Source organism: Eurytemora carolleeae, unplaced genomic scaffold (genome assembly GCF_000591075.1).
Source record: "Eurytemora carolleeae unplaced genomic scaffold, Eaff_2.0 scaffold42, whole genome shotgun sequence".
In the NCBI taxonomy this organism is placed as follows: domain Eukaryota; kingdom Metazoa; phylum Arthropoda; class Copepoda; order Calanoida; family Temoridae; genus Eurytemora; species Eurytemora carolleeae.
In genome coordinates this window covers 429,222-454,210 of record NW_019396063.1, presented here as the reverse complement: position 1 = coordinate 454,210, position 24,989 = coordinate 429,222, and the positions used below count along the sequence as shown (strand labels likewise).

The following is a 24,989-nucleotide window of genomic DNA, read 5'->3' as shown; positions in this document are numbered from 1 at the left end:
TTATTCATTTATACATTACACGTGTATACACTTATACATTTATTCATCATTCAGATGTACTTTTTTACTATTAAGAATAAGAATATAAGATACCCGAACACCACCCCCCCCCCCTCCCTCTCATGGGGTGTTTGTTTATTGTTTTAAATATCATGACGTGAATTGCTGCTACGCATTCCGTGTTTTCTGAATCAATAATAAAAAATATTATTCAATAGTTTTTAGAACGTAAAAGTTTTTTTTTCAATCAAGAAATACTCTCAATGTTCAATGTCAGAGCTAGATACACATATGGATAGTAATAAACACATATTTTATGAATGAAGGGGGGGGGGCAGTTTTTGCAAAAACTCAAGGTCTATTTTGTAAATCTATCCCGTTCATTCAGACTTTATTTCCAAAATTTTGCATCGTTTTTTCCCAACGTTTTTTTTCTGTTTTTATGACGCGAACAACCGGGAATGGAGAAGGGGGGGGGGGGAGGGGTGTAGGTCGGTCAATAACAAAAATATTTTTCATTCACGCAGTTTTCCGTTCATGAGTGAGTTTACAGTGAAAGTTATATTTTATGCTTTTATTAAATTTGATAATAGAATAATAACACATCGACAACAACATGCAGAACATACATATTATATGTATGGAAAACCTTGATGTCTAGCCTGCAGGGTTTTCGGTAGTTTCTGCTTTTTGATAAGAAATATTGCGCACTAATGCTATAAATGATAAGCTATTAAACCTTGATAAATGTTATTTTGCCAATCAATATATTTTTTCAATAGAGGTCAAAAAGTTTGCAATGTTGCCTGCATAGTGCATACAGTGTGCAATAATTTCTTTAATCATGATTTGCACTTTTAGCAATTCTTTTAAAAAATATTTTTACATCAAGGCTGTTTCAAAACTATTGACTTATAATTATATTTATTTAACTGTTAATATCTAAATGTTATTGGTATGAATATATGTATGATGACTATCAACCCCAGCTAAAGATGTTAAACATGATAACTAGCATAACTGTGAATACATATAAATATTGAACTATCTTTCCTAGCTGTGAATATAGTTATAAATATCTGCCTTATCTGTACAGATATATCTGACTATCTGCCCTAACTGTGCAACTATATTGAATTATCTGCCCTAACTGTGCAGAGATTTAAACTATCTGCCCTAACCGTGCAACTATATTGAACTATCTGCCCTAACTGTGCAGAGATATATAACTATCTGCCCTAACTGTGCAAATATATCCAACTATCTGCCCTAACTGTGCAGAACCGTGCAACTATATTGAACTATCTGCCCTAACTGTGCAGTGATTTATAACTATCTGCCCTAACTGTGCAAATATATCCAACTATCTGCCCTAACTGTTGAAGCTAAATTTGCACTAGAAGTCAGATAACCTTGAAATAGTGAAGCAATAAATTTTGCCAACCCTCATCCTAGTTCAAGCTTTAAAACCGATTTCATAGATTTTCCACCAATTGTACTTTTCTATTATTTCCCCCACCCCTCACATTTTATTTCCCTCGAGCGCAATATTTCATACACCCCTTTCAACCCTTACTTTTTTGTTGGCTTCTCATTATAAACAAATATTTTTTAAATGTTTAACGTTTGTTTTAAAAAGTTTAATTAAATTTTAAATACAGTTTTTGTCTAACCTAAAATCTAAAAGATTTGGTGTAGTCTTGTCCTGGTTAGTCATTCTTTCTTATTTACTCGCTTCCTGAATTTACAATTTTCTAATTTCTTTTTCTTTTTTCAGGTTAGTTCAACGAGTTCAGAACTAAACAGCAAGATTTTTTTAAGGAGTTTTTTATAAAAGATTATAATTGTTCTGTTCCGGTGATGCAAAGGATGGGGGATGGGTAGAGGGGGGCCGGGGCTATACAAATTTTGCTAGCATCCCTGATATGACCCACATTTTCCCACTGTTGTCCTGAATTTTCTCAAAATCCGTTGAAAGGAGGGGGTGGGGCGTTTTTCTGGAAGGTCGCTTGGATAGGGGGTATATGTTGTGGCGTCTAAAGGTATGCGGGGCTGGAAGGGGGAAGGGGAGGGGTGAAAATCACTTTTGGTTTCACATGTCCTTAGAGTGCATTAGGGTCAGTGACTGGCGTACTTTACGCTTTTCAAGCCGGAGGTACGCATCTTTCGTCTCAACTTTTCAAGCATATAGCCTTACATCCTGTCTTCACCTCAACAAACTTTTTACAAAATAAACATGCCCCCCCCCCTCCCTTGAAGGTGCCCCACCCTCCCCCACAGATAAATACCGTTTATAAAAACATTGGTTTTGGTGAACTAATATTTAACTCAGGGGTGTGGCCCACCTTTTTTCCCTCGGATGATATTTTTGTGTATTGTGTTGGTGAATATATCTTGTTAATACAAGAATACACAGTTTTTTATACTTAATATATTCCTGGGGAAGGTAGGGCTAAGGACGGAGCAAAAACAGGTCTGATCTAGGAAAGTATAAAGCAGGAAAGGAGGATACAGGGGGGGGGGACCGTTAGGTGTGGAAAAGATAAAAGACGTTTTTACACTTTATTATTCATCTAATCATGACAAGGCTCTTTTCATGAGAACGTTTTTTTTTTCTAGACCGTCACCAATACCTCGTTCCATCAATGTTTTTAACAATTTTTATTCTTGCATTTAGTTACAGTCAAATATTGTTAAGTATAATTGTCTATAAATAAAGCATATTAATATTTATATGGATCAGCTCTGGCCAAACGGCTGGAACAAATTGGCTGATTTTTTTGTTTTGTGGAAAACCATGGGTACCCTTGGGGTGACAAAGGCTCATTTTTTCGAAGCCGGGCACTTGAGCTAGTATTTATTAAATTATAAAAATGTTGTACGTGAACGTACAGTGTACATGTACTTTCTGAAGTAGGTAGTGCTTACATTTTGTACTATATTTTCTTGTTTCTATGTAGCAGTGCACTAACGATATGAACCTATATCTGTAAATAGTACTGATAAACAGACCTTGAAGGCTAGTGGGGGGGGGGGCGTGGAGGGGGGGAACGGGGGGGGTGGTGGGAAGGGCTGGCTTGTGAGAGGGAGGGAGGAGGGGGGTATCATTGGGTTGGGGGTCGAGGGGTTCAATCAAGGGTGAAGGATATGGGAGTATGTGTGGGGAGGGATGGATTGGAGAAAGGAGTAGTGGGGGGGGGGGGAGAGTCATGTGACCCCCTTCTATAACAATATGAGAGTGTAGAAGGAACAATACTAACTAGTAACTAACATTACTTGAAGATAAACAAGAACATTTTAAATATATATATATATATACACTTTCATTATATTGAAGTAATGTGTTTCCATAATATGATATCTATATACTTGAGGCATATAATTGTATTAATTAATATTACATCTTAAGGATAGATATTGTAATAATTTTATTGCATATTTAATATCTTAATTACAAAACATAATATGTATTTACTAAAGGTACAGACAAATGTATTTACATATAAATATGCATAAATGTACATACAACTCAATACAATAGACAAAGAAAGAAAGACATTTTGAAAAAAAATAAATTAAAAACTGTTGATTAAAAATTAAACGAAATACTTTAAAGCGAATGAAAATTGAAAAGCACTGAATAATTTTTTGCAGATTTGGTTTCTAATGCATTAATTTTTAGTCTTGTTTTCCTCTTACATAACATAAATAAGATTATTTTTCTAGAAATTCGTAATTTCATTTTGTTTAGCGCAGTTTGTCCGGCTCAATGATAAACTTTCCCTGCTTTCTCCTGAAGTGAAAGTACCCCCCTCCCTCCATCCATATTTCCCTTTAACAAGTTTGGGGAGATCCCCCCTCCCCAGCACCCCTGTTGTCCTAGATATGTTCAGCCTGGCTTTAGGCATACTTATGTACACACTTATAGGAAATATTGGCTTAGGAACACTTTGGAACACAGCACTAGGAATACTTTGGAACACTGCACTAGGAACACTTTGGAACACAGCACTAGGAATACTTTGGAACACTGCACTAGGAACACTTAAGAATACTGCACTAGGAACATTTTGGAACACAGCACTAGGAACACTTAAGAATACTGCACTAGGAACACTTTGGAACACTGCATTAGAAACACTTTGGAACACTGCACTAGGAACACTTTAGAACACTTCACTAGGAACACTTTGGAACACTGCACTAGGAACAATTTGGAACACTGCACTAGGAACACTTAAGAACACTGCACTAGGAACACTTAAGAACACAGCACTAGGAACATTTAACACTGCAATTTGGAACACAAGGATCGGAACTACCTTAGGAAAGAAAAATAGCGAACTCTCACGACCACTCGTCAAGGAAATATTGCTTAGGAACACATTAAAATCCTATCAAAGAAACACTTTGGAACAATAGTGTCTTGAATACTTAAAATAATTCTATAGAACTTATCTTAGAAACACTCGAGAATAGAATATTATACACACCCTTATCCTAAGAAAAGTTAGTAGACAGGACCACTTGACACACAAATTACCAAGCATATGAGCACACTTAATAAAGGAATTGAAAAAAATAAAGCTAAGAAAAAGTATCAATAAATACTTTCTTAAACCTGCCTCCCCTCACCACATACATGTTTACCTTAATTATATTGTGTGACTCACACATACCCCCTACATACACTCACCACACATTCACCCCTACCCACCTAATGGATATACATATCGATTTTAACCCTATCCCTACCCCAGGCTAGAGTTTCCCTTTCTCTTGAACTAGTTATATTCAGTATTTCTTCAAATTTAATTAGAATTCAAATGTGTTAGTTAATTTATTCCACAAATATATTTTCAATATATAAATGTCTAAATTGTGTTTAAATCCTAGAAGCGAGGGGAAAGAGTAAGAGTGAATTTATAGTGTTTTAATTTTATTCCCTTCTCTTCTCTTTACCTCAGTTGTGCATCATGGCCTCAGATCTAGATAGTTGTTTGTATCATAACTTTGATGGTTAAATTTCATTGCTTTATTTACACTGATATTTTAAGACTCTAAACATGATTAAATGAAATTAAACACTTTACACAAACTTTAATTTTCTAAACTTCATGGCAACCTTATTGTTAATATTATGGAAGTTTAAAACTTTGATAATTACCACACAGAATACACGTCATTTTGCATTAGGGTGTGTCAATTTTAATCATTCTTATGCTTAAAAACAATAACGTTTATTTAAATTTTAGAACATTTTTTACACATTAATTTGGAAATCCAATAGTATTATTCTAAAAAGGAATTTAGTCTTTTCCGCAAACTCAAATTTTCTAATTTCTATATTTTTTGCCACCTGTGGTGTGAATATATACAGAATATAACAGAATTCATATTTTTAAATATCTAAGGTCTTAAACACTGGGTTGCAAAGATATAGGGTTTAGAAAAGCAAAGTTTGTGGCAATGACACAATTCCTGTGCTTAAATTTTGTAGGTTTTTATTTTCATTTTAAAATTTTTTAAATTTATATTTTAAATCTGTTTTGTAAAGTCAGAAAATGTTGGAATTGTTCAATTGAAAAATGTGGTTTAGAAATAATAATAAAGAATAAAGAATAATATAATACATGAAAGTACAAATGTCCATCTTAGTTTCCGGAAAAGTCTGGCAGTTCCGGTTTGATATAAGAATAAGAGTTTGCAATGTTTCACTTTTTCTTCTTCAAACCTTTACTTTCCTTTTCTTCTCTGTAATGCTTAATTTCCATTCTCTCTTTCATTTTATTTGTCTTCAACATTACTATTCCCTCCTATTTTTATTTTTTCTAAATTCTGGTTTGTCTAAGCGCTTACATCTTGTTTATCAGTCTCTAGATAACAGTGCGAAACTAATGTTAAAATTAAGGAAAAACACACACACATGGGAATGTTGTCATGTGAGCAAAATTTTATATTTTTTTAATGCATTGCATATTTAACTTTATTTATGCACATGTAAAGGGTTAACCACAAATAAATAGACTTTAAAGGGAGTTTTCGCGAAAAATTAAAGGGGGTATAGGCGTACGGCGAATAATAAGCGCTTTTTATCGCTACTAATATTACTTCTATCTGTTGCGTCTATTAGGTGAACATTGTTAAAAACTACTAATACTGATTAGCGTAGTGTCCATACAAATTCAGAAAGTTGCAACATTCAACTCGGATCATAAACAAATCAATTTAATTCCGAACAAATCATTCAGATATTACAACCAATAATCATCGATAATTTTTCGGCGATATAGTTGATATTTTATTATATTTTTTATTTTTTCATATCTGAGAGTTCCTTTTGAAAACATTTATTTATTCCTGTTTCGAGGATTTTTTTATAATGAAGACGACAGTTTCATATTTTCCAGGAATGTTCAAAATCCAGCGCCAGCGAAATATTATTTAAAAAAACAGAATCAAAAATATTATGAAATATAAATATATACGATTGCGTCGAAAAATAATCGATGACTTTTGTTTTAAGTTTGTAATATCTGAATGATTTGTTTGGAATTAAATGGATTTGTTTACGATCTGAGTTGAATGTTGCATTTTTTCGAATTTGTAGGGACGCTACGTTCATCTGTATGAGTCGTTTTTAACAGTAGGATTAGTAGCAATCAAAAGCGCTTATTTTTCTTTTTTTGCGAACACTCCCTTTAATAACAACCTACAACTCTTAGATTTTCGTAATTTTAATAAAGGTACAACTCTATATTAAATGATTTTAAAAAGATAGAATCAAGTTTACAGTTGCACGGAACCATGAACTTAAAAGAACGATTCTGTACAATCTAAGTTTCATCCTTATCGGGTAAACCTGTTCTACACTGTACGTTAGGATTAAAGTAGTACACCATTTTTAGATAAAAGAATTGAAGAGCGATTTCATAGTTTGGACAGTTAATGTCTTAATCATTTTTTATCGACTTTTCACACTCATTTTTATCATTTTATCTAGAGGTGTTAGATATCATTTCAATAGGACGACTCTTTATTTTGCCCATTTGTTGATTGAAAACTGAGATTAATTTTGTGGAAATTTAAAATAAAAACATAAATTTAAAAATAAAACTACTGTTTTTTTTTGTGAACTTTTCGGAAACAATTCTAATTATTTTTTCTCCAGAATTCTTGAATGCCAAAAAAGTGCACAACATTTTCGACGTTTTTTATGATCGTCTGGAGTGCATATATGCAGTGGAAGAGGGTACAATAAAACTCTTTATGAGGATGACAAGTTAAACCTGTTTTAACTTTAAAGCATAACAGTGGACAAATATAAATTATTCTTTACTTTATGTTGTTTTCTGAATATTTTCGTTAAAAATGAAAACAAACAGTTTTTTGTTTGTTCTTTTTCATATTTGCCAAGTAATGGATTTCTTTAATTGATTTTTTAAAGAGACATTTCTTATTTTTCTATATTATGTCATATTTAATGTGTTTTTTGTAAAATGTTACAAAAGTTTTTTTCCCAGTTTTCGGCTGTTATATTCTAGTTCGTAGTTTTTGCGACTAAAACTTAAAGTGTTTTTTTGTTGCAATTTAGCTAATTTCTGTCTTTATGGAGGGTAGTTACCCCTCATTGGGTTTTTAGTTAACCGTGTAAAAAAAACAATTCAGGCAAAAGACAAGGCAGTCTTGTCATTGGGAAGTCAAACATTTCCGTCCAAAATTTGCATGTCCCCCCCCCCTTCACTTCTTAGATCTGTGTTTCAGTCCTAATTTTTCTATTTTAATATATATATCCCTGCTTTCAGCAGGTACGCTAGATACCCCTGTATATAAGACTAATTTCCAATAAAATTATTTAATGAGGTTTACTCATGCACTGATTTTTTACAAGGTCTGCTACACTGTTTTCATGTTTCCTTTACGGTGGGAGAGGGTGGGGGGGGGGGGTGTTACCTAAAGCAAAAAAAAATATTTGTAAAAAAATTAATCGGAAGAAGGGGGGGGGGGGTTTGTTGGAGATTTATGTTTTAGATCTTTTAGACAACCTTATCAAATTGGTATTCACAGAACCCCCCCCCCCCCTTGCTTCAAGCTATACCAGTGTTATGACAAAAATGTCGAGATATAATTGGTGGATTCAAACCAATCTTGTGCCGACCCTAATTATAACAATTCAAATATCAAGTTTCATAATCTAGCCAGGGTTCTTTATGAAGTATTCATCCAGACATCCAACCCCTATCAACCCTCTCCTAAAGAGACGAACATTTATATGAGTTTTGGACATACTAAATCCGGGATATTATAGAATATTATGGTCATTCAACATTTAGCATTATTAAAAAGGAAATAGGTTTCTAATTACTTATTAATATAAATCGTATAATTATTATAAAATGTAATTATTTTCTCTAATTTTGAGTTAATGAAGAGGAAATTAAAACATATTCATGTAAAAATACACAAAAAACGTATTTTTGAAGTTACTACATCACAGGACAGCGTAGAAATGAAAAACTGTTCTAATCCCAAGAGCTCCTTTTTCCAATTTGAATATGGATATTTTGGGATATTTTAGAATACTCAATTTATGTTCGAATGGGTAATATTTCAAACTGTGCGTTTTTACCCCCCTCCCTTTTTAGCCTTTTTGTCCCACCCCCTCCTCATTTTTTGTAAAGGGGCGTGAAGTGTTCTGCGAAAATGTATGCCAATTTTAAATAAAAAATATTCAACATTTTAAAATCTGAATAAAAAGTTAAAAATTGATAACTTCTTCCCCAACCCCTCCCTTGCCCTCAGTATTTTAAAAAGTAAAAAACGACCCTGAAATGGGATTTTTGATTGGATTTATGCTTGAAACTGTGAAAAGATGGAATGTGGGCGCTCTGCTAAAGGAATGGGGAGGGGAGGGGGTCTGAATTTAGCATGGGATGGGGGGGGGGGAGCAATAATTTATAGAAAGAAGGGAAGAGATAACGTTCTAGTTTTAGTAACCCTTTTCTAAAATATATTTTGAATTTGTACATTGAAAAAGACAGAAGATTTAATATGAAAAATTAAGGAAAGACAGTCAGACGTACAGTCAAATGAAATACATTGACAGTAGACACATAAAAAATACAGCTTTAAAAATGGACACCAGATTTGAAGAAAAAGTTCACATGAAAACACATGGACAACAGACACTTGAAAGATATACTGGTAGATACCAGAAAACACATGGACAATAGACGTTTGAAAGATATACTGGTAGATACCAGAAAACACATGGACAATAGACACTTGAAAGATATACTGGTAGTAGATACCAGAAAACACATGGACAATAGACACTTGAAAGATATACTGGTAGTAGATACCAGAAAACACATGGACAATAGACACTTGAAAGATATACTGGTAGATACCAGACCCTTTGATTGAAAGACCTTGCGACTAGGAATAACTGAGCGCTGTCCTGTTAAAATGTAATAACAATCAATTTTTATGTTATTTCTGAGTTTGCATAATTTTCTGTAATTTCGGGTTTCTGAGGAGGGGATTACAATTTTAATTATTCTTAAATATTTTAAACCGACATCCTCCTCTCCTGTAGGCTGATTCCGATCTTACGACAAAATGTTCTACATATTTTTATTTTTTTTTATTTTTTAGGTATGCTATTTTCAATGATCAACATTATAGGGTTTACTCGGAAATAAAAATCTTAAGGTTAAGTACCTGTAAAATTAAATCAACCGAAAATTTTTTGGGAAAGCAATTTTACCCAATTTCCCTTACTTCGTTACTTTCCCTAAACTAAACTAAACTAGTGCTTCCCTCTGTAATTAATTCTTTTCCTTTCATCGCATTTTCCTTTTTAATTTTTTTAATTTTTTTTTTTATAAATTCTTTATTTTTAATTCTTGGTGCCCCCCTACCCCTCTCCCTTCCTGCTGTAACTCTCCTCTTCCCGGCCCGCACCTTTTCATGGCCATAATTAGAAGGAGCAGTTGTGCAAGACAGCCTTCCTGTACCCTGTACATTAAACTTTCGTCTTATTCTTACTAATTATGTTTACACTGTACGATGTACGATGTAACAAGAACAGTTTACAATGAGGTACGTTTTTCGATGTAAAACGTACAGTGTACAATGTAAAACGTACAGTGTACGATGTACGGTGGAAAGCGTACAGTGTACGGTGTACGGTGTAAAGCGTACTGTGTACGATGTACGGTGAAAAACGTACTGAGTACGATGTACGGTGTAAAACGTACGGTGTACGATGTACGGTGTAAAACGTTCAGTGTACGATGTAAGGTGTAAAACGTATAGTGTACGATGCACGGTGTACCTCGTACAGTGAACAGTAAATATTTGCAAAAATGGTTCAGTTAACTTTGATAAATTTCTCAATAGTCCTTTAATTCATAATTTAATGGCCGTCTTAAAAAATACAATTACATGGCATATAAATGCACTTTTATTTATTTTATGTATACTGAACTGTACTGTTCAATGTGCTAAAATATGAATATTTCCCCGGGTACAATAAAGTAGATTAATATGGCTTTATTTGTCCCTTTTCATGCTTAGCAATGACAAAATTATAAATTTCTTTATTTCTTACTTGTGTGTAATACTAACGTACAATGTACATTTCGAAAACTAACGAAGTGGAGTAGGTCAAATTTATTCGGTTACACATTATGAATTCAAAACATTCTTTTCTTAATTACTCTTTATTAAAATTAGTTATGATATAAAACCTAAGATTTCAATCTTACGTGCATTTTACTTTAGTTTGACGTCTTTTGTCTCAGGATATGCAGATTTCAAAACTGCAAAGCGTGTGTTTCAATCTTTAGAGTATTTGGCGGAATCCAAACAGATTGTTGCATTATTTATTTCATAGGACAGAAGTACAAGATCATTTTCTGCATAGGTTGATAGAAATAGAAAATAAGATTATATTTTTTATCGATTGTTGCATTATAAAGTACACAATGAACTTGGAACACAAGTGATGAAACAAAGGTTTCTCTTTGATAATGAAAAATGATGAAACTAAGCCGCCCTCATTAAGATATATATATTATAATATTCCACCTGTACACTCTACATCATTTTAGTTTATATAATTGCCCCTCACCCTTAGTAAGCAACAGCATATCTAAATATATAAAGTTATAATCTGTCTTTCTGTCTGTTTCATCATAACTCAGTAACCCCTGGACCGATTTGCCTCAAATTTTGATCGGGGAACACGGGAGACCCACGGAAATGTTATTAGATTGGTTTTGCGATTCTAAGTTTAGTGGATCAACTTTAATCGCGAAAATTTAGTTTCCCGGTAAAAACGTTCAAGTGCGGGTAAAAGGCGGGAGTAACTTTTAGTAACCTGGGCAGCGCTGGGTTCCCATGCTAGTATTATATGTCCCAGGCCCTGATTTGTTATTGTTATTGAACACTATACCTCTATGGTATACAGGTAATTCCTAGATAAATATTCAAACATATTTTGCGTATTTTCTGATTGAAAAAACTCTCGGATTAGGTGAATGAAAAGATTAGATTGACAGGTTGCCTCATGCCTGGATGACATACAATCGGCCTTTATTTACTGGAAGTCCATCCCCCTTGTAGCACCCAAAACCACCCCCAGCTCTCTCCCTCCCTACCAATATTTTTGGGTTCTCTCTTTTTACAGATTTTGCTAGTCGGTTTTTTTTACAACGCCTTAGTAAGAGTAAATAAATTTAATAATGAAAACGAAGTTAAGAAGACGGACGGTTTTTTTAAAATGCATTCAATATGAATATTGTATAAAAAAAAAAATTTGCAAAGTTTTATAATTTCTTCGTCATTTGTTTTAACGATGAAAATCTTTTTTTTTAGTTGAACTTTTAGCAAAGAGTTCAAATGATTTTAACTGTCATCCCAGGAAAGGAAAACTGTTCAATCTTTGAAATAACCAAGAATTTTTTATAACAGGGATTATTCTGCGGACAAAGTTAATAATGGCAAAATCTACCATATAAAGAATACATTCCTTAGATTTTAGAGCTTTTGTGTATATAGATATATTTTTATAAAGAATCAGCGTCAAATTAAAACATTTTAATATATTTCAGGATTTTACTTAGATATATAGATAAGTTTGTGCAACTTGTAAGAGAGGGGGCAAAGGCCTCCTCCTCCCCCCCCTATCCCGTCTTACGGAAACACCAAAATTCTTAAATTTTACATTTCCATTGATCATCTTATAATATATGTATAGTAGTGGACTATAATAGTTTTCAAATCTGTTCTAAACTGTAAACAGTGCGCAGAAGATACGTTGAATCTATTTATATCTTGTATCCGTTAGAGAAGGTTGGGTACTCCTGCTAGAAAAGGTTTGAAGGGGGGGGTACTTTCCCTCTCATTGGTAGGGGTCAGGTTTACCCCCCCCCCCCCTTCACCTGGAGATTGAAGAGGGGGTGGGTAGGGGGCTCTGAACTCCTGTGCTCCTGGATATTCTTCGTTCACCGAATTGTAAATATATTTCAATGACGCAATTTCTTGAACGGTTCGCGCGTCAATTTGTATTTAATATTCCATTTTATTATCAGTGATCATTGAACCTGCAAACCAATTGGTTATTAATTACGCAGTTAGCACCAAATGTATAAAAGTTATTTCTTTTTTAACACAGATAAAGAATTTAGGTGAGAGACACCGTTTTTCATTCTATTTTTTCAATCATATTACTTTTAACTCAAAATCTTGGTGGACAACGTTTTTTTTTAAGTGCATTTTTAAGTATATTTTTTTGTTAAGAAATAAATTTTCGTTTCTGAAGCATGTTTCAATCAGTTCTCGTGGGTCCGTGATAGGAAATGATGATGATCAAGCACAATAGGGGTAATTAGGGGGTAATTAGAGAACTGGATGTCGTTGGGTTATTAATAATGTTAGGCAACATAGCCTTGTTCAGTTCTACATTTATTAATGAGAGACGTTTAAGCAAACTTAAACTTAGAACTTAATTACCCCATTCTTGTTTATAAAACAACATAATTCTTAATCACTTTAACTAATACAGATTACAAAAAAATATGTTCGAGTGCATAAAAAAGCACAAAGATATTGAAACCTTTCCACAAACTCTGATTTTCTGCCGTAAACCAAAAAATTGCATTTGGCGAAAATTAATACTTTCGGAGTAAGTGGGAATTTTTATAATAGGAGTAGGGATGGGAATTCATATGTGTTAAAGAAAGGGAATGCATATGATAGGAGTAGTTGGGAATTCATATAAAAGGATTAAATGGGAATTTATATATGGGAAGTAAATGGGAATTAATTAAATGAAATTATTTAAGAACTAATTATTGACCCTTAATTATTTTCCAATGCTGCATAAACTAATTATTTTTGTTTGAATAAGGAAATGGCTGGCTTGCAAGGTTTACAGTCTATAAACGTTTTATGTTTTCAAATATATATTAAATACAGTATTATACACAGGGCCTTCCAAGTATAGCGAACTGAAATATTTCCCTGAGTCTATTATTATTATTGCTAACTTTTAGCGTAAACTTTGCACTGTTTTGGAACTGGTTTTGTTAGACGAGACGGCGGTTGAATTTTGCGAAATCTGTCTGCTAAATGTTTTGCGGAAACTATGTGTTTAGGACTGCATCGTGGTGTGCAGAATACAGGGTTTATGCAGGCGGGCCTCTTGGCAAAATTTAATTTTTAATATTTTGTATTTTTTCAGGTTCGTCAGAACGGAAAAAGAGATGCACTGTGTTTTTACTAAGGTACAATAATATTTTATTTTTTATTTCATTTTTATTCGTAACATGTCTTCGATTTATGAAATGCAATCAATAATTTCGCCATTTTGTTTGGTCAAGGTTTCCCGTATTTCTAATAATTAAACCAAAGATTGGAATTCCCGGAAGATTTTCCAGAAGGGGACGCAGACTGGGGGCCGGTTAAGATTTTAAGGGGGTGTCTATCATGGCACTACCACCCCCCCCCCCCCCCCCCCTTTCAGGGGGGGGGGGAGGTTCTGTGACCGCGCTAATATAAATATAATGATTTCTTGGAACATATAACTGCGACATATAAATTTCATGTAAATCATTATGAATCATGAAAATTCTCATTTTTAGACTTTGCTCTATTAGAATCTTAAATGTTTTTGCGCTAAAATTATATACTATCTTCCCACCTTGCCACACGGGCAGCCGTAGTACATTTGAATTTCCGAGCTGGGTCAACTTTTCCGGTCCCTGTTTGTACTGTATCGCCCGGACATTGGGTAAATGAAGCAGACACTTAATAGGACTAGCCGGTGTAACAAGGTTGACGCGGTCAGACTTTAGGTTGAATTTACTTTTACTGAAGGGTCAGAGGTGCAAGGCCAACTTGGTTAAAAGTTCGGTAAAGGGGTTTCCACAAAAAAGCTTAACTTTAATTCCAAGTGACCCTCAATGCAAAGATGGCAATACCCAATTCACAGTGGTACCATTGAATCCTTTATTTAATCAATAATATGGAAGATATTGTCGTTTTTCTAAGTTTAATAGAGTTGTATCCTGATAATTCCTATAAAATTCATCTTAAAATAGGGCACTTGTGGGGTTGGGTTTCGCGGGGTTTTAAAAAATGCGAGAATTGCGAAAGTCACTTTTGTAGATAGATAGATAATAGATATATATTTGACTAAATATTTAATTAAAAACAACTTCAATTGCACAATTTTTACATTTTAATTTAGCCAGGGTCTCTCTAACCATTGTTGGTTGTTTTGAATGAGAGGCCCTTCTGCAGCGATACATACATGTTCAATTTAAATAAAACAAAATAAAACAAAAGCAATTTAGAACTAAAGGAAAAGGATCCCACAATTGAAAATAAAGTTTTCAAAATTATAAACATTAATATCTAATTCATTCTTGATCGGACAAAGCTTTTTAGAATACCGTTGTCATCTTTGCCATGGGGGGTAACTTAAAATTATCCTTTAACTTCTTCTCTTGGCAAGTATTATTATTTTAGTTTTGGTCTTTTTAAACCAAGGTTAGGTTAATATTTAGTTTGGCAGGGTTAACTGGCAACCAATATAGGATTTTTAAAAGAAATATACAAATATTTCATTTTTTAACAATTAAGTCTGAAATATTTTCTCTATTTTATTAGAGTTCTTTCTTATTCTTATTATAAATTCTTTATTTTTCCAATTTTTTTTGTTTTCTTTCTTGATCTAATTACACTTGTATTGATGCTTCCTACTCCTAGAATACAACTAGCTTTTGCACATTTTCGAATAGGTTTTTAATAAAAAATATAATTCAAATAAAAAAAATATATTTTCCATAAATAGAAATATATATTCAAAAATCACAAATAAGTAGCAGTTCACTATGCAAGATATTGCTTTATTCACCCATCTCTTCGTTTTATCTCTTCATACAATATTTTTATGTTTATTTTGAGTAAGTGCATTCTGCATCTGTTGCTATATAGATACACGTCAGGGTGTCTGTATCTGCATCTGTTTCTTACACAGATACACGTATGTCTGTCTGTATCTGCAACTGTTTCTATATTGATGCACGTCTGTCTCTGTATCTGCATCTGTTTCTTAGCTAGATACACGTCAGGGTGTCTGTATCTGCATCTGTTGCTTTATAGATACACTTCTGTCTGTCTATATCTGCATCTGTTTCTTACATAGTTACACGTCAGGGTGTCTGTATGTCTGTATCTGCATCTGTTTCTTACATAGATACACGTCAGGGTGTCTGAATCTGCATCTGTTTCTTACATAGATACACGTCTGTCTGTCTGTATCTGCATCTGTTGCTATGTAGATACACGTCTGTCTGTCTGTATCTGCATCTGTTTCTTACATAGATACGTCTGTCTGTGTGTATCTGCAGCTTTTGCTATATAGATGCACGTCTGTCTCTGTATCTGCATCTGTTTCTTACAGAAATACATGTCAGTATCTGCAGCTGTTGCTATATAGATTCACGTCTGTCTGACTGTATCTGGATCTGTTACTATATAGATACACGCCTGTCTGTCTGTATCTGGAATCTTACTATATAGATACACGTTCGTCTGTCTGTATCTGCATCTGTTTCTATATAGATAAACGTCTGTCTGTCTGTATCTGTATCTGTTGATATATAGATACACGTCTGTCTGTATCTGTATCTGTTGCCGTACAGATGCATGTCTGTACACGTTTGTTTGGCTGTTAATTTTATACAAATGGGTTTATTTGACTTTCGATTTGTTTTAAGACTGTCGGCAATTGTTATTATTGCTGTTAAATAGCAAGGTTCTTTGTCAAGCTTCTTAAAAATCTGCCAGATACATTGAACTAATTTTAGCTGTCAGCTATTTGTACTTTTTCTAGTTTTCAGCTTCTTTGTACTTTTTCTAGCTATCAGCTCCTTTTTTTACTATTTATAGCTATCAGCTTCATTGTACTATTTAAAGCTGTCAGCCTATTTTGTACTTTTCTATATGTAAGCTTCTTTGACTTTTTCTAGCTATCAGCTATTTTGTACTTTTTTTTAGCTATCAGCTTCTTTGTACTTTTTTTAGCCAACAGCTACTTTGTACTTTTTCTAGCTATCAGCTTCTTTGTACTTTTTTTAGCCATCAGCTACTTTGTACTTTTTTAAGTTGTAAAATCTTGTAAAATTGTATTACATCTTGTGGCTGTATATAACTATATAACAGCTGGGCTGAAACCACATGTCGATTGTTTAAGACTTTAAAAACAAAATATCGGCAAAAAAAGATAATGTTAGGCTTAGTTAAATGGAATGAATGTTGCAAAGTAAAAAAAAAAAAATTTTATTTTTGCACAAAATTTTTAAATATTCTGCCTACATATTTTAATATGTACAATGTACATGTGTATAGAATGTAAATATTTTAATGTGTACATGTGTATAGAATGTACAATGTGCACTGTGCAGCCATATTTTTTTTTCATCCTTAGACAATAATAAAGTAGATTTATTTGTTGTGATCTCAACTGACAATTTTTCTTTTTGATTTGATAGAATTTTTTTATTTATTCATATCTTCATTTTAGACTTGTGAATGCATATAAATCTTATATCAACCTTAATAATTTATGTACAGAACTTTTAGTCGTAAGTTTCAAAATGGCAGAATTTAGAATTTTATCAAAAATCTATAAATTGAAAACATCTTGAATTGCAAAATATTACAATCCATGAATTTTGTATTATAATTGTTTTTCTTGGTAAAAACTATAAATATTGTAGGTCTCTTATATTTGTTTAAAAAAAAGTACACAAGAAAATATCATTCATTAAATATAAAGTAAATATAAAGTTGTAGGATTTTGGTCCAAATATTATTTTATATTTATTATTGGATTAGTACATAAATATTTATATATCACTTGAAGGCAGGAAAAAAATCAAACAAAAATCTTGCTTCTGTTAAAATAAGAAAATATGGTTTACAATGTACACCTGAGTCTTTTGTTTACAAAATCTGGTTTCTAATCCCCTAAATCTTTGCAACTCTATGTCGTAGACCTTTTACTATCAGGTTGCAAAGATATAGGGATTATAAATTTGAGTTTGTGGCAAAATCTCAATTCCTTTCTTACTACATCATTGACATGTTACTATTATTATTAGTATTATTATTATTATTAAAAGACAACCCGTCGTTCAGCGAAATTGTTTTACTGTTTTCCAATATTTTTTTTATTTCAGGATTCTGGCTAATAGCTGGCTACTGACCTGCTGACTGCGTCGGTGAACTCGTTTGCGCCGAGTCCTGAGATGTCTACACACATCACAATGTTCAACCCCAGCCAGGGTAGAACAACCCAGCTCCCATCCCAACCTGTCAGAATACTTGCCTTTGGGAGTGCTCCCTCCCCGTCTCCACAGTCTCCGGCTGGCTCCCCGATGGCTCCAGAGTCACCAATGGTGCTGCTGCATCCTTCCTATCCCTCCCCACCCTCTAACCTGGGGACCTCCTCCCAGTCCCATATATTTATCCAGGTTCAACAAACCAGTCAGGGATATATATCTCCTGGTGGAACACAGCTCACTGAGATTAAGACTGAACCCCAGCTCTTCAGTCCAACCAACTCCACTGCCAGCCAATCCAGCTTCACCAGCGGGATGTCCTACGAGCCCCTGAATCCCGCCGGGGTGCAGTACTACAACTCTCCACCTCAGAACACTACCTCAGGGTTATCCAACTCATTCTCAGGAGAGGGGGAGCGGAAGATCAAGAAAGGACCAGTTTCTAGAGTGCAAGAAGAGCTATGCTTGGTTTGCGGGGATCGCGCCTCCGGTTATCATTACAACGCGCTCGCGTGTGAAGGATGCAAAGGATTTTTTCGGAGATCGATTACCAAAAATGCGCGATACACCAACACTTGCAAATATGGCGGGAACTGTGAGATTGACATGTACATGAGACGGAAGTGCCAAGAGTGCCGGTTCCGGAAGTGCATGACGGTTGGTATGAGAGAAGAGTGTGTAGTTCCTGAGTCTCAATGTATAATAAAACGATCTAATAAAAAGCCCTCAACCAAACCAATGAAGAATGTTTCCACTCCCAGTGTTCCCAATCCTACGGGGACACCTAAAAAACTTGTAGTCACCGTTGGTCGTCCTTTAAAAGCCGAAGAGGGACAGCTAATCGACATGATAGTCGCCCTTCAAGCTCAGTACGAGGTTCCTTCAGAAGAGGAAGTAAAAAAGATCGACAACGCTGTTTTACAAGAAACAGAAGTTCACAACCAGTCAATTCGACACATGTGTGAGTCGACGATACGTGTGATTGAACTAATAGTCGATTTTTGTAAAAAGCTTCCCGGGTTTTCAAGTTTAAAGATGGAGGATCAGGTTATTCTACTGAAAGCCTCGTCAAGTGAGATTATCATGATCAGAACAGCAAGACGATACGATCCACATTCAGATACGATCGTCTTTGCGAACAATGAACCCTATGACAGAAAGCGGTTTCGAGTTATTGGTCACGATATGGACGAAATGTTTATGTTCTGTCGATACATGTACGACATGGAGGTAGATAACGCTGAGTACGCTTTGCTCACAGCTCTCATTATTTTTAGTGAACGATTCAGCTTGCATGAGCCGAGTAAAGTGGAACGAATACAAGAAATTTATATCGAAGCCTTTGAGGCGTATGTGAATAACAAGCGAGGGCGGGAAAGCATGATGTTTGCAAAACTATTGAACATTTTATGCACAGTGAAGACCCTGGCTTCGAAGAACAATGAGTTTTCCTACTCTCTCATGGTTTCAGACAAGAAATTTCCCAAGATATTGCGGGAGATGTGGTACGAATAAGATATCTTATCGATTATTTGTCCCATATATGAGGCTGCTAGTCGAAAGTATACAGTTGTCCCAAAATATTATCCATTCGCTAAATTTTCTACGTGCAATTTTATAATGGGACTAACCAGCTGTCCAACCTCACTACTGGAGCTGGGTTTCGGGATATCTGATATCCTGGCTAGAATATGGATATCTTGAACTCAAGTGTGGATATTCCTAATGTCAGCTGAGGCAGTCCTGAAAACCGTCCCGACCGTTTGTATTTGTTGTAACGTGGTCTATAGATGGAACAACTCCGGCCGGGTTGAATTCATCTCTAAAACAAGGTTGAGGCCGTCTGCGGGTTTTTCAGGGACGGAGAGAAGGTGTTCTACACCTCAACTCCTCCCTTGGGATGGATATTGTGATTTTAAGAACTCCAAACCTTGAGTTTAGAGTTCACATGATGGACAATGTTTACTGGATTGTAAACGAGCTCTTCTGGAGTTACTAGTACCTGCATTTCATTTATATTCGGCGTCATGTTATCCAAATAGTTATTTTTTTTATTTTATAAACAGTTCTTCCAGTTTATTTTAAGATTATACTTTTTTATCTACTGACTTTTAACTGTTACGCTGCCGAATTTCACCTCTGTCAACGAAGAAATCGCTATAAAATATTATATGTTGTGTAAAAATATCTTTTTGCCTTTAAATAAAAGATTTACCACTGATAATGATTAGATTATTCATGATATTATTTCTTTAAGGGTGCATTTTTTTAATTGTTACTCCATGAAAAATGTATTTATCAAACTTTTTCATCGATTTTTGATCCTCAAAAACTTCATAATGGAAAATGATTTTGAAAGATATTTTACATTACTGTGTTTTTTTTTCTCGTATTTGCCAAAAAGAGAAAGAGAGAAACTGTAGGGAAACTGAAAGTATTTTAATCGTTTTCTGAACGCTGCAATCGTAAAAACTGAAATAAGATTGAATTTTAAAAATCATTTCGGTCATTTCAAGATAATTTGTTTGTCAAATGTTAATCAACTGTCTGAAGAAATGAATTTTAGACAAAATTTAGCTTCTTAATTTTATATTTTCCTTTTGTGAAGATAAACTACAATCTAATTACTTTTGTAAATTTGTCCTATTTATTTAATGACCAAGCTTAGTTCATGGTGATAAAGCAAGCAGTATAGAACTTGTTGGTCTTAAAGGGACTCTTTAACTCAATTTCAAGTTGCCCTCAATTGATAGAATGTTATGTTCGATTCGCAACGGTCCCTTAAAAGCTTTGTCTGATGTTTTTGAAAACTTCAGATTGCATCTGTGACCTGCGGATTTCTTGCTATAGACACACTGGAGAAGTTATCGCAATTATACACTTTTCAAACAAGAAAAAGGATCTTCCATATTATTGACTACATGAAGGTTTCAAGGGCACCTTTAGGAATCGAACATGACACATTTTTAAAAATAAAGGGCACTAAAAATTACAAGTCTCTTTAATATTGTTTTATGAATGTGTCAGGATAAAGATATTTAGTGGTTTTACAAATCAAATCCGACTTTAAGAGACGCCCTACGAGCACACGGAACAATGTGCAGTTTACGATTCGCAACGATTTTCCGTAATTGCAATAAAACGCGAACATTTTCATGTCTCAAGTATAAAATTAAAAATTTTGTTCATTACGACGGACAACCGACGTTACAGCAGAGATATATCTCAAAATCCTCCATATATTTTAATCAACATGTTCAATCTCCACTAAACCCCACCGTGCCTTCGGTTAGTTTACAGCAGATTACGCACCAAAAGTTTAGGTTAGGGTGTAAGAAACGACATTTAGATTTACGATTCTCAATCTCGAGTATATAAAAATGCCCCTTTTTTCATTTTCACTATTAGTTCCGATTATTAAAGAGTAAGGTTTTCTTACACATTTTTAGTCTGTGGGAGAGGATCCATAAAAACAAATAAAAGATATTTTGCTCTTTTTCTTAACTTTATTTTTTTATAGTTTTTTAAAACTAAAATCTAGGTCTTTTTTTACGAATCCCTGCATGTTACATCACCCTTTGCCGAAGACTCAGAGAAAAATATTTGTTTAAGGTTCAGAATATATAATTGAAACTAAAAAGATTTTAAGATTTGGATTTGAAAAGAATTAGTTTTATTGCCTGGCAATATATTTCACCTGTTCTTGGAAAAACATTCTAAAATACTTGAAACTTTAGAAGATGAAATACTAAACTCATAATATTAAGCACAAAATGCATAATTAAAATACTTTTTACAATGAACATAATACACAATGCAAAATACATACATAATATATATGTCTATATGATACAAAATACTCAAAAATACAATTTACAATAATAAAGACATAATACAGAGAATTTTTCAAGCATAAGCTTTGTAGAGGAAAGAATTAATACAGATGCCTAGCAAATTCAATATAAAAAGCAGGCTAAACTCGACATAACTATTTTAGAAGACAGCAAACTTTTTGTTTATAAAACAAAACAAATAAATTAAATAAATAATTTCCTCGTCATTTTAAAATTTCCCGTCGAAACTCGTAAAAATGCAGAGCAGGGAACTTTTTATACTAAAACCAGGTTTCGAATTAAAAAGAAAATTTTAAAAGTTTTCCTTGCCCGAACCAAGGTTTTGTTAGCTCGTTATTTTTAAGTTTCTGACTTTATAGCAGATGTTTGTGTACTTACATAAAATTATGTACACATAGCTTACCGTGGTATATTTATATAATAAGTAATGTTAAAAAGCTGAGTGGAACAGCGTATACATATGAGTTGTGAGGTTCTATAGAAAGAGGGTAGAAGAGAGGAGGGGTAGAAGCATATAGACGTCTAGACTTTTAGGGATAGAGGGATAGATAGATAGAGGAGAGGGAGGGTGTGTGCACCACCATATAGAGGAGAAGGAGAGAGGGAGAGAGGGGGGATGCTTCCAAAACCAAACTGAAATCTTTAAAACAATCATTTGTTATGTATTTTAATATTAATGGGGAAGGGAGAATGGTGTTGAATACAGATGAGAGAGGGAGGGAAAAATTTCATTTTTTGGCAGGGTCTAAAGGTTACTGCTAGGATGAAAAAAGATAAGAAATTTAATTTTGTTTATTCTTTTAAATGGTTTTGATGACATGGTATTTAGATAAAAGAACATAGAAATGAAATCTTTGAAAACCATCTTTATATAGAATCTGCAGGATTATAATTAGCTTTAAACAAATCATAAACAATTTGAAAAATTTTCTCAGAGATGAAATGGTATTTTTAAACTTATTTAAAAATATTTAAATTCATATTAATATTAAACCTTTTTCTTCTAAATCTTTTTAACCGTTAATAAATTTTATGCACATATTTGCGTCGTCTCTTTTGCATTTATTTCTGTGTAATGTTTGAAAATAGACTGGTTTTTTAATTGTCTCTTTAATCTAATTTCGTCTGAAACTAAATTGTTTTGATAGATTTGAAGTAAAATAATCATATAATATATCTTAACGTTAGTTTAATTAAACATATATTTCTTCCCATCTATCTGCAATTTATTTTCCCCATATATCTAAAATTTATTTCCCCCGTATATCTAAAATTTATTTCCCCCATATATCTGAAATTTATTTTCCCCCATATATCTGCAATTTATTTTCCCCCATATATCTGCAATTTATTTTCCCCTGTATATCTGCAATTTATTTTCCCCCATATATCTGCAATTTATTTTCCCCCATCTATCTAAAATTTATTTTCCCCCATATCTGAAATTTATTTTCCCCCATATATCTGAAATTGTTCACTTTATAACCATATAAAAATGAATTTTCCAAAATGTCTTTCAATATTTCTGAACTAATTTTTTTAATGTATCTGAAATTGTTTTCCCCCCAAATATTTTCAGTTGAGTTGAGGTTTCCCCAAATATCTTTAAAAGTTCATGTTTTTTTCTGAATCTTTTTTTCTTTCTGTACAACATTGAACATTGACAAAAAAAATCACAGATTTTTGTGATTATTATTATTGTAATATAATTTTTGGAATGAAATTCGACGTTTTTTCTGCAACAAATGCTCCAGAGTCCCTACAAATGTACTAAATATATATATATATATATATTTAGGATAGATAAATGTATAAATAAGGCTATGTAGTGTGTAAATATATGCATATTGAATTAGTATATAAATGCATGAATACATTTGCAGTTTATGTGTATCTATTGCATAATTAATTTTATTTTCATTATTCGTAAATATATCTAATACACATCTACTGTATTTCCAATATATTTTGTATTTCCTGTATTTCCTATATTTTTTTTTCCCTTAAATCCTGTTTTCCTTGTATTCCCTTTATTTCCTGTATGCTCTGTATCCTTGTACTCCATGTTATCATGTATCTCATGTATTCTGTATCCCTTGTATTCCCTTTATTACCTGTTTTCCTATACTCCCTGTATCCCTGTATCCCCTATATCCCCCGTATCCCTCGTATCCCCTGTATCCCCTGTATCCCCTGTATCCCCTGTATTCCCTGTATCCCCTGTATCCCCTGTATCCCCTGTCCCTGTATCCCCTGTATCCCCTGTATCCCCTGTATCCCCTGTATCCCCTGTATCCCCTGTATCCCTTCCTGTATTTCTAGATTTCTCTGCGCATGTATGTACACTGTACAAACCCTGATCAGTGTTCAAGCAAATCAATCAAAACCAGAACAATTGGGATAGTTTCAGATATCAGAGACGGATTATATTCCACAATCTTTTTACACAATAATAAAAAATTTATTTTCCAATTTGAAATCCAATTGTTCTTGCGTTGTGCACGATTGACTACTTTTATTAAATTCACTAATTGAAAAACTCATAAAAATTGGATTGAATCAGTTAAATACGATTTTTGTTGGTTCCAGTTACTACCACTATAGGACAACTAGTCCTTTATTGTTAGATCCTTTTTTACTCCACTTTTCGGCAAAAAAGACACGAAATCTGGTCAATATTCTACATACAATAGCATACAAATGTAGGTGTACGCACACAAAGGTAGGGTGGAAGGAACACACAGCGCGCATTATCCAAATGTCTGGTTTGAGATAGAGCACAATATGGTGAACATAAATCTTTATAAAGACGTGAGATCTATATTCAATCCGATAATCCAATTCCGAGTTGGGTTCCTGGTTTGTAGGGTTCCTAGTTTATAGGGTTCCTGGTTTGTAGGGTTCCTAGTTTAAAGGGTTCCCTAGTTTACAGGGTTCCTGGTTTGTAGGGTTCCTAGTTTACAGGGTTCCCTAGTTTACAGGGCTCCTAGTTTACAGGGTTCCTGGTTTACAGGGTTCCCTAGTTTACAGGGTTCCCTAGTTTACAGGGTTCCCTATTTTACAGGTTTCTAGTTTACAGGATTCTCTAGTTTACAGGGTTCCCTAGTTTACAGGGTTCCCTAGTTTACAGAATTCCCTAGTTTACAGAGTTCCCTAGTTTACGGGGTTCCGTAGTTTGCAGGGTTCTCTAGTTTACAGGATTTCCTAGTTTACAGAGTTTCTAGTTTACAGGTTCCTAGTTATAGGGTTAATAGTTTACAGGGTTCCTAGTTTACAA

At 33.7% G+C, this 24,989-nt stretch overlaps 1 protein-coding gene across 3 annotated transcripts in view; it reads left to right on the top strand.

Moving 5' to 3' along the window:
• LOC111709183 (ecdysone receptor) overlaps positions 1-20,082 on the top strand; it is a 37,149-nt gene extending 17,067 nt beyond the window's left edge. For 2 of the 3 annotated variants that reach the window (XM_023482799.1, XM_023482807.1), the window contains exons 2-3: positions 13,751-13,793; positions 17,757-20,082. In XM_023482799.1, the coding sequence (XP_023338567.1) occupies positions 17,826-19,373 (1,548 nt within the window). In that variant the 5' untranslated portion in view covers positions 13,751-13,793; positions 17,757-17,825 and the 3' untranslated portion in view covers positions 19,374-20,082. Of the gene's footprint in view, positions 1-12,605; positions 12,696-13,750; positions 13,794-17,756 lie in introns of those variants that run through there. The other variant, XM_023482813.1, reaches the window with a different exon arrangement.
• Positions 20,083-24,989: the final 4,907 nt, after the last annotated feature.